The sequence below is a fragment of the Condylostylus longicornis genome, unplaced genomic scaffold (assembly GCF_029603195.1).
Source record: "Condylostylus longicornis isolate FDR11 unplaced genomic scaffold, ASM2960319v2 ptg000044l, whole genome shotgun sequence".
Taxonomy (NCBI): Eukaryota; Metazoa; Arthropoda; class Insecta; order Diptera; family Dolichopodidae; genus Condylostylus; species Condylostylus longicornis.
Genome location: NW_026578013.1, coordinates 4,855,837 through 4,869,908, shown reverse-complemented (window position 1 = coordinate 4,869,908; position 14,072 = coordinate 4,855,837). Strand labels below are relative to the sequence as shown.

Below are 14,072 nucleotides of genomic sequence, written 5' to 3'. Positions count from 1 at the left end.
AACTAATTGATAAATTTTTTTTCCTTCTTGGTTATCTTATCTAATTTTTTTATTTTTTAACAGACATAATCTAATTTTAAAACGTTTCTAAGTCCAAAATACATCTATTAAAAAAAAAAATACCCTAGCATAAATATGAGCTAAGTTTTGTTATACATATAAATTGTGTTTACCTACATATTTTGTTTATTTTTTTATTAACAAAGCTAATTTTAATATTTCAAATCTGAAATATTTGAATGAAAGTAACTTTTTTTAGAAAACATTATTCTTTCTGAATGCCATTATATTCATGTAAAATTTCAGTAATGTAAATTAATGTATAACTACCAGGTAAAACCATTATATCTTTATCATTACGAATGTGTGAGTACTAATTAGAGTATATGAGTAGACAAAGGCTCCGAGCATCTATACCTAGAGTACAACACCATTGTTGTGCGACCGTTCAAATTCTAAAGATTACAAGGAAAATAAAAAATTTTAGTTTGCTTTTTATCTCTGAGTCTGTTTATACCAAGCAAAATAATACTTTTTATTTTCAAAAACGTATCACATAATGTGAATATAATATTATTCAAATGTTTTGTAATTTTTTGTATCAAATCAATTTTAAAATTTGAAGTTATACACAAAAAGCACAATATTATTTAATAATATTTCGTAACACTTTTAGAAAGTGCTGGTGAATATTTCATATTTCAGTAAGTTATTTTGGAATATAAACTTTTTTTATATTAAAAATCAATCTTCTCCTAGATAGCTTACCATCTCCTACCAGATGAAAGTCGAGAACAGGTAAAAGAAAGGTGTTCAAACTATGAAGTTTCTTTTAATTTCTTTAAATAGCATTTGAAAAAAATGGAAGATAACTTGCAACTTTATATGGTAACAAGTGTGATGGATCATATTGTAAGTTTTAACTCTTGTAAACAAAATTTCTTTAGAAATTTTCTTACTAGGTACCTATTCTAAGTAGTGTGTGTAGGTACATAGCTGGGGATATATTCAGGCTTAATGAGTTGTGTATATAAATGTAATTTATAGTATTTATAATACCTACTTATATACATACATTTTATATTAATTAAATAAAAAAAACAACGTTAAAAAATTAGGTAGGTAACTCATTATTAAAAGGCAAGCACCTTGCATACCAAATTTTCTATTTATAAAAAAGTGAATATTTTTGGAATATTAATTTAATATGTAAATAAAATAACCCACACGTGTGCCTTTCCAATATTTGCATTAAGTTTAATTTGCTTTACTACATTATAAAGTATGTATTATGCATACTTTTATAAGAAAATACAAAAAAAAGCAAAAAGACTAACGGGGTGCTTATTTAAAATACAATGTTTAGGATTGATAGGTATATGTATGTTTCATGACTCATGTATGACCTCACCATTAATTAAAAAATTCACTTCTCTTAAAAGTAGAAACTATTCCTATTAGAAGAAAAGTTTTAAAACATTTTTCTTCTTTCAAATTTCAGCCACAACGAAAATTGTGTTGACCTAAGACTACACACAATATAAACGTAAAATACGGAAATAGTATACATACATATATAGAAAAACTTTCTGTATATACTATATTTATTGCATATGTATGTACCGATCTAGATAAAAAAAAATAAGTGTGTGTAATTCATTACCAAATATAGACTTACCTCGGCATATTTAGAAGACAATCCAAATTCTTTTAAAGCAGCTGATAAATCATGTATATCAATTTTACCCTTTCCATCTCGATCCAAAGTTTTAAAAAGTTTCTCCAAACGCTCTAAATCTTCTTGTACTATTTTCTCTTCAGCTGACAAATCATTTCCACTATTAGATGTTTGTTGTATATTTGTATCTTGGAATTTATCTAAGATTTTGGCAGTCTGTTGTTGATTAACCATTCTAAATGGATTTCTTATTTTTTCTTATGTATAAACAGTTTATAACCTCTTTTTTTATTAAAATTTACTTTAAAATAAAAAATATTTTGTGTATACTTTTTATTTCTGCTTTTTCTGCAAGTTTTTTTAATACGAGTAGTTCTTATTAACGAAATTTGCTTTTCTTAATGTGAAATCTACAAATTTTAAGGAAAACAATTGCACAATCAGGTTATAATTAAAAATGAATACATTTATGTATTTATACTAAGTATATAGTTTCAATATAAATTTAAAATTTCCACTTAAATTTATTAATAACTAGGATAATTTATTAAACATTATAATGCCTGGCCAATTTATTGAGGCCTTAAGTTAAAACGAAAAACTAAAAAAAAACGAGAGAAAACAAATTTCCTTTTTTTTCAATATTGGAGGAGACGCGGAAAAAAGTATTTATAGATTTTTACACGTTTTTCCAGTATATGTTTTTTATATGAAATATAATTCAAGCTAACACGATTGATTTGTATTATAAAAATAAAACAGTTTATTTAAATTTTCTTTTGTTTTAATATTTTCGAACTTAAGAAAAATATTTTCAAGGTAGGCAATCGCTCTTTAAACCCATTGAAAAAATCTGAATTCCACGAAACACACAAATTAAGAATTTGTTTTTTTTTTAATATATGACAGCCAAACTTAAAGCAAATTTTTATGAACAATATTCGGTAATCACAGATAAATCTTAAATAATTATAATTTCAAATTATTTAGCTATATAAATAATATTTTAATATCAAATTTTCTTTTACTACTATTTTAATTTTTATTTTCAGCCTCACTACAATAAAATTATGTGCGCGCCTGCTAATTGTTAACTAACTGTAAAACTGTAAAATAAAGATGTATTTTGCGAAATTTGCACAATACTTTTGACACTTGCAGTGTTCGTACTATAATCAATATAATGTCAAATTTGACATTCTTTTATAAGCTCATTCAGCAACATTGCAGACGTAAAAGAATAATCGCGTATAAAAAAGATAACATATTATTCCAAAAAAAAAAACTTGGATACACAATTTGAGCAATAAAATGAAAATGGATCAATTTTAAGTGTCATTTGATAGATTTCAGATAAGAATGTACGTAATTGTAATAATAAATTTTGTACACTAATAATAAAATTGGCTTTTTGAATGAATTTCCACATTGATTGTGAAAACATAACCAAAGTGGTGAACAGCAACGGCAGACGATTTGCTCATTTAAATACGCGTACTCTCTATATGAATTCTGAAATTTTACCGCAGAAAATTACTCTTTTCTATTTTTATCTTGAAGTTACATAAATATATTTTGATTCAACTTTTGATAGAGAGAAAAGAGCTTATACTTAGGCCAAAGGAAACTTTAGTTTTTTACATCAGAGCAGATTCAAATTTGTCAGACATGCTCAGAGCATCTGAGCTCATTTTGATTCAACTTTTGATAGAGAGAAAAAAGCATCAAAGGAAACTTTAGTTTTTTACATCATAACAGATTCAAAGTGCTCAGATATGCTCAGAGCGCGCTTAACATGCTGAAAAATTGAAAAATTTCACTAAGCTCATACATATTTAGTTCGACACTTCAAATTTGAAAAAATTTTTAATGACGAAATAAGGTCGTTTTCGTTTTGCTACTTAGATTACATAATTCTAATTAGATTATTCTAAATCTGATCAGATTTAACATCTAAGTTAAAAAAAAAAGGGAATGTCAAAATCTCATATTTTTATATAAAATAAACAACAAAAATATCGAACTCTTGATAACAAAGTTAATAACTCAACTTAACAGAATTAATAATTATATATATATTTATATAATCAATCATCTGAAAGGGTTTTTTTTCAGCAAAATATATTAATTAAATTGTTTTGTTAAATGATTTTAATTTTGATATATTCTTTACTCTTGTGAGCATTGTATTTTATAATTATTTTTTTTTTGAATATGCATTAAAGTTTCTTATAAATTATTAATTAATGTACATTTATATAGATGTACATATATATTTTAATTTTTTATAACATGACCTAATATATTTTCTTGCGACTTTTTTTCAATGAATATAATGAAGAAAACTTGCATATGAGAGAAGATTATTTTTGATTTTTTAAATAATGGAGTTAACGTTGTTATTTTTCAAATTAAGTCACTTTTCAAAATTAGTCTGCTGGCTTATGCCAATTAAATAAATATTTTTTTTAATATGGTTGAGAATGCTTAATAGACAAATTGACAAAAAGGCATTGTTAATAATCAAAATTTAATTAGGTTATTCTTTATATATAATTTTTTTGGAGTTATGTACGACTTATTTTCCTTAATAATAAGTAGGTATACATTGTAGGAAAATATTTCAACCCTAACAATTTTTATATATAAATGTCACACAGTATGTTTTAGTTGCTAGCTATACTTAAAAAATGACAACTGCTTTTTTTTGTGTATTAAATTTGACTGTGTTGCTGTTTGTTGGTTATTTCGTAAAAAAAAATTTAATTTAAAAGTTTTTCATATGATAAGATAATTTATTATTGCATTATTAGCTTTTTAATAAAATATAAATCTTTATTAATAAAATAAATGTAAACTGGGATGGTGTAAAAAATTTTTAAAGGTATAAAAATAGAAAACTATTAGCGTTTTTTTTAATTCGTTGACAACGCCGCGCCATTTTAGTTTTTGTTATGAAAATTTTTACTATCCATCCAAATGTAGGGCAAACAAAATAAAAACATTCTTGAAAATTTCAAAATATTTTCAATAAAAACTTTTAATATTTAATTGTAATGTAATAAATTTTAATCAAACATCAATTATATGTGAGGAGCAGAAATATGGTTGTTTTAGTTTTTTATGTTAATTACCTACTTAAATATATAAAAATCAGTTTGCATAATATGTATATAAAAAATATAATATATGCCATTATTTGCTCTAAAGAATACATATTGCCTATTTTATATGAAAAATACTTTTAAGTATAAATTATTTTTTGTTTTTTTTTGCTTAAAAATGCATTATAAATTTTCATTAAAGAAATTTTATTAGTTTCGTTTGAGTAGTTGACTTTTAACATAGCGACCTTATATTTTTTTGGTATTAATTATAGTATGTTTTTTTTATTAAGGTACATAATTTGTATATTTACTTTGTGTTCAAATCTTGATTGATTTTATTCTAGTGAAAGTAATTAATAAGGGTATAACAGTAAATAATAAGCATAAAAATAAATCGAACTATAATGAATTTTAATGATATTACATACTAGTATTAAAAAAATGAAAATGTTAAAATTTATTTCCATATTAATATTTAGACGTTGACCCATATACAAATTTCATAGCTACCCATATACATATGAAAATAAATATAGTTTTTTTTATATTAATATTTCTTTGTTATGACAAAACACATACCTATGTACCTACTTAATTTTTTTTGCTAATGTTGTAAAAATATTTTTTAAGGCTTATAATTGATATGATCAAATATTTCCAAAAAAAATGAAAAATTCAAATGATACACTTATGGATGAAAAAGTAGATGGCGTAAACGCTGAGGTAAGTTTTTCAATTTCATATAAATTTTTGGTAAACTTTTACGTTCTATTAGGTTTTATTATAAATTGTTGGTCAATTAAGTTTTATTTGAACATTTGTTTTCTTTTGATTTTGTTTTTTTTTTTCTGTTTATTTTCTCTTAATTTTTAGGGCTCCGATACATCTTCAAATATTTCAACAGTGAATTTAAAAAAAACGAATCGATGCAGCAATGATTACCCACAATTTAGCGTGTTAAGGTAATGAATGAAACAAATTATAGCTGCTGTAAATTTTTCATTAAAAAATTCATTGTGTATTACATATTATAACATCACTTTTTTGTTTAAATAAAAGTGTGCACTTACTGGATTTGTTCTAGTTTATTATATCAGAAATTACTAATAACAATATTTAAATATAACTATCGCTCCATTAATATTTTCTGAATATCTGCTAAATATGATATAATTGAAATTAAGCTTAATTATTTAAGAACTCTTTAATTCTGTTTTAAATCTTTTAGACCAAAATACATCTAAATTAAGTAAATTTTTTTACAACTTTTAAAAAAATTTATTATTTAGCTTCCTTAATGGTTCAAAATTATACATTTTATTAAATATACATATATATATGTACAATTAAGTATTTATTTATTTTCTTATTATTGCTTCCATTATTCTTATAGCTTTAGTTTTGTATTTTTTTATAATTTTTCTTTTGCGTCAAGTATTTGAAACTAAATGTTTGTTTTTTAGTTATTGCAAATTTGTTTTTTTTTTATTTTTAAAGAATCCCTTATATTTTAGATCTGATAATGGTGGACTTCGAATGAAAATATCAGCAGTACGGAAGAATATTACTAATAATAATTTGTCTGATAATAATAATACTATAAATAATAAAATATCGTCAACAGACAAGCAAAAACATAAAAAAAAAAGGAAAATGTCGTCTTATTCAAGCTCATGCTGCTCATTGTGCAGTCCAACTGATTTCGAAGATAGTGTAGATATCAAAATAACAAAAAACAAGAAGAAAGTGAAATTAAAGAAAAAAAAGGATAAGGTAAATATGTCCTACACATTTGGAAAATTTTAAGTAATTTATTTTAATAAGTACATTTTAATTTTAGGATCTGAAAAAGCATAGTTTAGAATTTCATGACAAAGAAAAAATTTTCAAAAATAAAAAGAATGAATCTAAAACCGATTTTGTGGTACATTGCACAGATAAATCACATTTGCAATTGAGTGATGCCCTAAATTCTGGTTGCATTTCTTCGAGCGATAACGAGCTCCCTGAACTGGTTAATGAGGCTATACGTCGTGTCAATGCAAATGCTAGTGAATCAGATACCGACAATAATACATTTCCTCCCCAGCAACAATACACATCATCACTGTTACAAGATTTTATGGAAAAAACTCAAATGTTAGGTAGTTCATTTAGGGAGGAAATTGGTGAATCTAAAAGTAGTCAATCATCTCCACTTGTCTGTTGCAAGAGAGATAATTCTGATGAAAAATTAGCTCAGGATTCTAGTACAATATCAAGAAAAAAAAGAGGAAGACCAAAGCGTACAAATAATTCCGTGCCTACAAATTTACCTATTAGTTCTGATAACGTAAGCTATAGTTCACCGAATCTTATTAAAGCTCTAAATGCAGATGAAACTAGCAAATTTTCTACCATTTCAAAACCAGATAGTCAAAGCGATAGCTTAACAAGTAGCATATTAGCAACCCCGAAACCTAAATTAGACATTTCAGAGTTGGATAAACAAATATATGCAAATGAAAGAACGCTTTATCCACCAAGAAATAAAAAGAAAGCAAGTCAAAATAAACAAACGAAGTCACAAAAGAAAGCGCATGAAAATTTAGATCCAATTTGGAGAAAAATAGATGCTAATTCTAAATTCAGAAGGCCTTCACTAAGCGGATATAAAAGCGATGGTGGCAGTACGGTATGCAGTAAAGTTTTAGCTGCGAAAGGTGGTTATGTGAGCGATTGTGCTAATTATTGTAGTCGAAATTATTCTGGATATAAAAGTGATGTTAGTTGCAAAAGTCATTATAGCAGTAAAACCTGTGCTAGCAGAGCTAAAAGTTGTGATTATAGATGTTCGAGAAAGATGCGTAAAATTCATAGAAAACGTAAATATCTCAACATTAATTTATCTAATAAACATGCGAAATCTATGAGTAATATAAATGATCAAGACATATTACAACTTGCTGGATTAACTTTAGGCCAAAGTAGTGAAGGTAGTAGTAGAGAATCAGTATGCAAGCGACCAATAGATTCTTCCAAAAAATATGGAGAAATTAACCGTTTTGTAAGAACTGGAGAATATTATTGCAGTAGTAGAAATCTTGATGGTTCTAGAACTCCAAATATAACCAGTGCCTTTTCTGAAATTGTAAATGAAACTGATAGCAATTACGACATTTTTAATACTAAAATAAATGAAAGTACAAGTAAATTAAATGATACATTATATAATGATGATAAGCAAGAACTAGATTTATTTCCACGGTATGTTAGATCAAGAAGATCCTCTGGTGTTAGTATTCGCAGTAGCTGTTATTCGGGGTATTCTCGTTGTAAAAAATATCGTAAAAGACGAAATAAGTATTTCAATAAATCCTCCAATATAGTCATTGATCCTAAACTTAGTGCAGAAATAGAAATTTTGATTGAATCTTTCCCAAAATCATGCCATATTCATTGTGATAAATCATCTAAAGATTCTAAAGAATCAAAAGAATTTAAAGAAAAACCAATTAAACATAATAAATTAGATGAGAAATCAGAAAAGAATTTGCATAGTAAATCATTGTTTAAAAAGAATATAAAAAAAAGAAAAATTAGTGAAAATATTGAAACCCATCACAATAGCGCTACTTTAATAAAAAGAAGGCATAAGAAAGCAATTAGTTCTAGTCCTGATGAACACAAGTTACCCCTCAAAAAAAGACACTATTTATTAGCATCCCGTGAAAAAACCGACGGAAAGAATTTGCAACCCGATTTTGAAAATAATAATAAGGATACAATCATTTCAGCAAACAATAATGTAAAAATAAATGTAGAGGCTTTGCCAACAAAAACTCGTCACTTATTAGATGCAAATTCAAATAAGAGTAAGATATTTCTTTCTTTTGTAATAGGACTTTTTGTTTAATTAATTTTTATTTGTAGCTAAAGAAGATTCATCTGGCAGATATGTGGATCACGAGAAAAATCTTTTGAAATCAGTTGAGAATAAGGATGAAGCTATAAACAAATCAATTCATATAAAAAACAATAACAATATTGTAGATCCATGTAATTCAAAGAAAAAGTTAAAAACCGAAAGTTTGGTTCAAAAATCTAAAGATAAAATTGAAAGCAAAACTTACAATTATCCACCACCCGGAGTATTTGAACCAACAATTGATTTAGAAATTCAGATCCCGGCAACGAAGATACACGTAAATAGTATCATGGAAAAGTCTGATATTGACTCACCTCTAAATAAAAATCTGTATGATTTACATAAAACAAAAGAATGTGTTGTCGAAAAATTATTAAACAAAACTGGGGCAGATTTATTACTGAAACGTAGGAAGCGCAAAAAAATCAACAGAACAGGATTTCCTACTGTTCGAAAGAAAAAGATTTTAAATAAAAATTTTCAAAATGATGAAAATATAGAAATACTAGATTTTAATCCTGATGAACATGAAAAAAGTCTTTTAGAATCTCATTTGCCAAAAGAAAAGGAGAAAATTGAAAAAGAACCAAAAAAAAAGAAAAAGATAGCGAAACTTGAAAACATCAAAAAAACTATTGAGAAGCTGGAAAAAAAGAAATTGAAAAAAGAAAGCAAGTTGTTTAAAAATAATATAACTGAACAAAATTTTACTTTACAGCCAATCTCCCAAAAACCAAAAGGTAAACCTAGGGGCAGAAAACCGAAAATTTTAACAGTTTCAATGGAAACAGAGAGTAAAAACAATGATGGAACTGAGAAAAAAGTAAAAGCAAAAAATAAAAGAAGCAAAGAGTCTATAGATAATACAACTTCAAACAGTTCAAAACAAAAAAAAGTAGATATTTCGAAAAAGTCAAATGAAAGCAAGCTGCAAACCAAAACGAAAACAAATGAGGAAAAATGTAAAGAATATTTAGAGCATGAACCCTTGCCGATTAAAAAGAATCAAGATTTGTCTGATAATGAGAGTGCCGCTGAATCTGAATCACAGTCAAATAGTAGCTTAAGAAAAGGAAAATCATTGAAAAAGGCATATTTGGTTGCAGGATTGTTTTCAGACTACTTTAAGACAACGAAGTCTCGTAAAAATAGTATAATGGGTAAATTAAATGAGAACTCAGAAGCGGAACAGGAATTTGAAACTGAAAATAATAATCTTCTTCCACCTCCTCCATATTGTGAAAAATTTTTTCGGCGCTCTATACAGGATTTTTATTTACCGCACGATATATGGTTAGAATATAAAAATTCGAAACTTTCAAAACGTGTAAGTGTTCCAAGTTGGAATTACAGGAAAATTCGTACAAATATATATGCATCTGATGTTGTTAGACCCTTAAATACAGATCATCAGTCTTGCAATTGTAAAATGGAATCTGCTTGTGGGGACGACTGTCTAAATAGGATGGTGTATACGGAATGTTTTCCATCTACATGTCCCTGTAAAGATAAGTGTCATAATCAAAAAATTCAGAGGCATGACGTAGCTCCAGGAACTGAGCGATTCATGACCGCTAATAAAGGTTGGGGCGTAAGAACAAATTTACCTATAAAGAAAGGAACTTATATAATGGAATATGTTGGTGAAGTTGTAACTGAAAAAGAATTTAAGGAAAGGATGGCAACTTTATATATAAATGATACACATCACTATTGTTTACATCTTGATGGAGGTCTGGTTATTGATGGACATCGAATGGGAAGTGACGGAAGATTTGTTAATCACTCCTGTTCACCAAACTGTGAGATGCAAAAATGGTCTGTAAATGGATTACCTAGAATGGCATTATTTGCATCAAGAAATATAGAATCTGGAGAAGAATTAACATATGATTATAATTTTTCTTTATTTAATCCGTCCGAGGGCCAACCATGCAGATGTGAAACCCCACAATGTAGAGGAGTTATAGGTGGAAAATCCCAAAGAATAAAAATAGAACAAAAGGTTAGTTGTCATATTTTAAGTTATTTTATGTAGAAATGTGCCCGCAATAATTTTCATTTTTTATTGATTTCATATTTCCGTAGTCATTGGAAATGCAACCAGTTTTGCCAAAGCATTTAAGAAAACGAAAAAGAAAAGCAGTTAAAAATGTAGTAAATCTTATAAGTAAAGAAGTCGCTGTGCAAAATTTTCAACCCTTAACAGATAAGGAAAAAAAGGTTGTTCGGTACTGTCACCTATTTTTGTTGAGAAATTTAGAAAAGGTAGAACAATTTTATTTGTTTTGGCCAAAAAATTACAATAACTATATATTCTATAAATTCAATATTATTACAGACAAGAAAATTAAAAGAAAAGCAGACAAGCACGGTATCGCAAGACATATCAACAAGACCACTGACTCCCTCGTCCTTAGCTGCGCAAATATCTGCTTTAAAAACTCATAGAAATATAAAAACACGAGGCTTAACACAAGCAGCTCACGATCCTGAAATCGAAAAAATGGCAAAAATAGCTGTGGTATTAAAAGAAATTTGTGAAACAATGGAAACTCTAAAAGGTTTTAAAAATTAAAATTTTGATTTTATTAAGGAAATATTTATTATTGATTTCTTGGACTTTCAGATGTTGACGGTAAACCATTTATCATAAAAATATTTTCAAATTCAAGAAGGAAAAAACTGTCACCAAGTAAAAAACATATACAAGATTTTGGAGCAATTAAAAGAAATATTGAAAAAGGTATATACAAAAATGAGGACTTATTTGATAAGGATATTAAACAATTTTTCGAATGTTCAATAAAAGCAAATGCGAGTCAAAATGATTTAATAGAAGTTATAAAAAACTTGCAAAATTTATATAATCAAAAGAAAGGTGAAGTTGAAAAGAAATTTGCAGAAATATCCAATAGAAAAGATTCTATACAAAATTTCTCGTCGTCATCTACATCATCATCATCATTAGATGGTATTGCCCTAGAAAAGCAACCAACTAAATCACTTAAACAGACCTCTGAAGATATAATCCGTTGTATATGTGGTTTATATAAAGATGAAGGTCTTATGATACAATGTTCACAATGTTTAGTTTGGCAGCATGCAGAATGTACAAAAGCTGATGTTAAAATTGAAAATTATTTATGTGAAAAATGCGAACCTAGAAAACCAAATTTAGAAATACCGCTTGAAGAATTTACTGAAGAAGGTTATCGTTATTTTTTATCATTATTAAGAGGCGATTTACAAATACGTCAAGGCGATACTGTATATGTTTTAAGAGACATTCCGATAAAAAATTCCGATAAAAATGATTCATTAATAAGTCAAGAAATAAGCAGTACAACAGGAATAAGAACTGCAAATTTAAATTTAACTAACAAACATACATATGAAACAATTGGAAAAATTGATCATTCAGAATGTGATATATTTCGTGTTGAAAGATTATGGAAAAATCATGAGGGAAAACGTTTTATATTTGGACATCATTATTTAAGACCACATGAAACATTTCATGAACCATCTAGAAAATTTTATTCAAACGAAGTTGTTAGAGTTCCTCTATATGAAGTTGTACCAATCGAACTAGTTATCGATCGATGCTGGGTATTAGATCGTAATACATTTTGTAAAGGAAGACCAGTTGATTGTGCCGATGAAAAACACGTATATATATGTGAATTACGTGTTGATAAAAGTGCAAGATTCTTTTCAAAAGTAAAACAAAATTATATAACATGCACGAAAAGTTATGCTTTTCGTTATTTTAAAGAAAAATTAAAAGTTTCCCGCAACTATGCTGTAAGTGAAATTTTTTTCTTGATTTTTTAAATAGAATATTAAAGAATATTGTAGCCCAACTTAATTTTGTTATTTAAAATTCTAATTACATATTATACATAAAATAATTACACATATTTTTTATATAGTAGATAAGTAATCAGCTTTGTACAAAATTTTATTTTTTTTTTAATTAAAGCCACATGATTTGAAAGAAATATCAAAACCGAAGAAGAGAAAACATGAAGTTAGTGAAACATGCGAAACACCACCACCGAAAAAGAAATTTATCCATGTTAGAAGAAGAAAATTGTCTTTAAAAGTAATGATTAACATTTATAAATTATAAGAAAATTTTTCATTTTTATTCTTTTAGACAATAACGCAAAGGCGAACTCGTCTTGAGAATGTTTTACTCAAATTAAAATTTAGAACACAAATCAATTCCAATGATCCTATAGTTGATGTTTCATATTTATTAACCGGAAGAGGCATAAGACAAAGAAAAACTTTAACATCAGCATCGGCTGCTGCAAAAGCAGTCATATAAATCGTTTTATTATTTTTGATATTGTTTTTTTTTTTATTATTAATATGAAACTTTATTTTTTTTTATTATTAGGCTTTTTTTCTTGGATTATTCAATTGTTTTAAATTTTTTATGCAAAATTTTCAAACAAGAAAAACTTGTAAATTATTTACAAAAATGAATTTGTATTTATTTAGTTATATATTTTTAATTTATTGATTTAATTATATAGTTATTAGAGATTCAATTGATTGAATTTAAAACAAGCATTAAAAAAATTAAATATACATAGCTCCAAAAATAAAGATATAATAATTCTGTATATAATTAGAAAAATGTAAATATAGTAATTAATATGCTGAGATTTTATTTTAAAAATGCTCAAAAAATAAGAATTATTTTCATAGAATATAACAAAAACAAAATTTGAAAAAAAAAGAAACAAACAAGATGTATATTTTTAAAGAATCGTAAACGATTTACATGAATTATTAGAATATATATGCATATATAAATAGAATGTTATATAATAGAATTGTAGTTATTTTCTTTATTATTGAGAACTTATTTTTAACATATTAAATTAAAGGCGTTTATTTATTCGCCAAATGAGAAGAAAAGTACTATCACTGTGCCAAATGAGAAGAAAAGTACTATCAGTACTGACTATCAGTGGGTTTGTATAATGTAATTTTGGAGCGAGAAGAAAATTTTCATATTGCGCATCTCATTCTTTTCTAAAATGTATACGAATTTTGATTCACTTTGCTTTTAAAGATATCGAAACCACTCGGTTAATATTTTGAGAGAGTGCGAAAATTCAATTGAAAAAGTGATAAACTAAAAAAATAAGAATTCCGAATTGAAAGTAAATAAAAAGTGAAACACAATTAGCTTGTAAGACTAATAAATTACTTAGATCAAATATCTAATTAGTCATATGTTGGATCAATTTTACGAAATTTGTATTGGAACTTTTCGCTAAGGAAAAATATCAGTTATAAGCTTCTGAATTGCTCAACAAAGAAAAGAAATAGTTTGTAATGAAATTAAATAAAAAGGAAT

At 26.2% G+C, this 14,072-nt stretch overlaps 2 protein-coding genes across 4 annotated transcripts in view; one reads left to right on the top strand and one right to left on the bottom strand.

Moving 5' to 3' along the window:
* LOC129610237 (calcium-binding mitochondrial carrier protein SCaMC-3) overlaps positions 1-2,758 on the bottom strand; it is a 54,906-nt gene extending 52,148 nt beyond the window's left edge. The window contains exon 1 of the mRNA XM_055522722.1: positions 1,679-2,758. Coding sequence (XP_055378697.1) covers positions 1,679-1,912 — 234 coding nt within the window. The 5' untranslated portion in view covers positions 1,913-2,758. The remainder of the gene's footprint in view (positions 1-1,678) is intronic.
* Positions 2,759-4,408: 1,650 nt separating this feature from the next.
* Positions 4,409-13,353, top strand: LOC129610192 (histone-lysine N-methyltransferase ash1). Of its 3 annotated transcripts, XM_055522634.1 has the most exons (11): positions 4,409-4,562; positions 5,416-5,508; positions 5,659-5,747; positions 6,300-6,558; positions 6,626-8,639; positions 8,698-10,697; positions 10,781-10,960; positions 11,034-11,256; positions 11,322-12,499; positions 12,678-12,800; positions 12,855-13,353. In XM_055522634.1, the coding sequence occupies exons 2-11, from the start codon at positions 5,452-5,454 to the stop codon at positions 13,026-13,028; spliced, it is 6,297 nt and encodes a 2,098-aa protein (XP_055378609.1). In that variant the 5' UTR covers positions 4,409-4,562; positions 5,416-5,451; the 3' UTR covers positions 13,029-13,353. The 3 variants fall into 3 exon arrangements, with proteins under 3 accessions (XP_055378609.1, XP_055378612.1, XP_055378610.1); XM_055522637.1 differs by lacking the exons at positions 5,416-5,508; positions 5,659-5,747 and having other exon boundaries at positions 12,855-13,352; XM_055522635.1 differs by lacking the exons at positions 4,409-4,562; positions 5,659-5,747 and having other exon boundaries at positions 5,374-5,508; positions 12,855-13,352.
* Positions 13,354-14,072: the final 719 nt, after the last annotated feature.

Coding starts and splice junctions, on each gene's coding strand:
- LOC129610192 (XM_055522634.1), top strand. CDS start 5,452: ATGAAAAATTCAAATGATACACTTATGGATGAAAAAGTAGATGGCGTA. Junction 5,509..5,658: donor TAGATGGCGTAAACGCTGAG/GTAAGTTTTTCA, acceptor CTTAATTTTTAG/GGCTCCGATACATCTTCAAA. Junction 10,698..10,780: donor GAATAAAAATAGAACAAAAG/GTTAGTTGTCAT, acceptor ATATTTCCGTAG/TCATTGGAAATGCAACCAGT.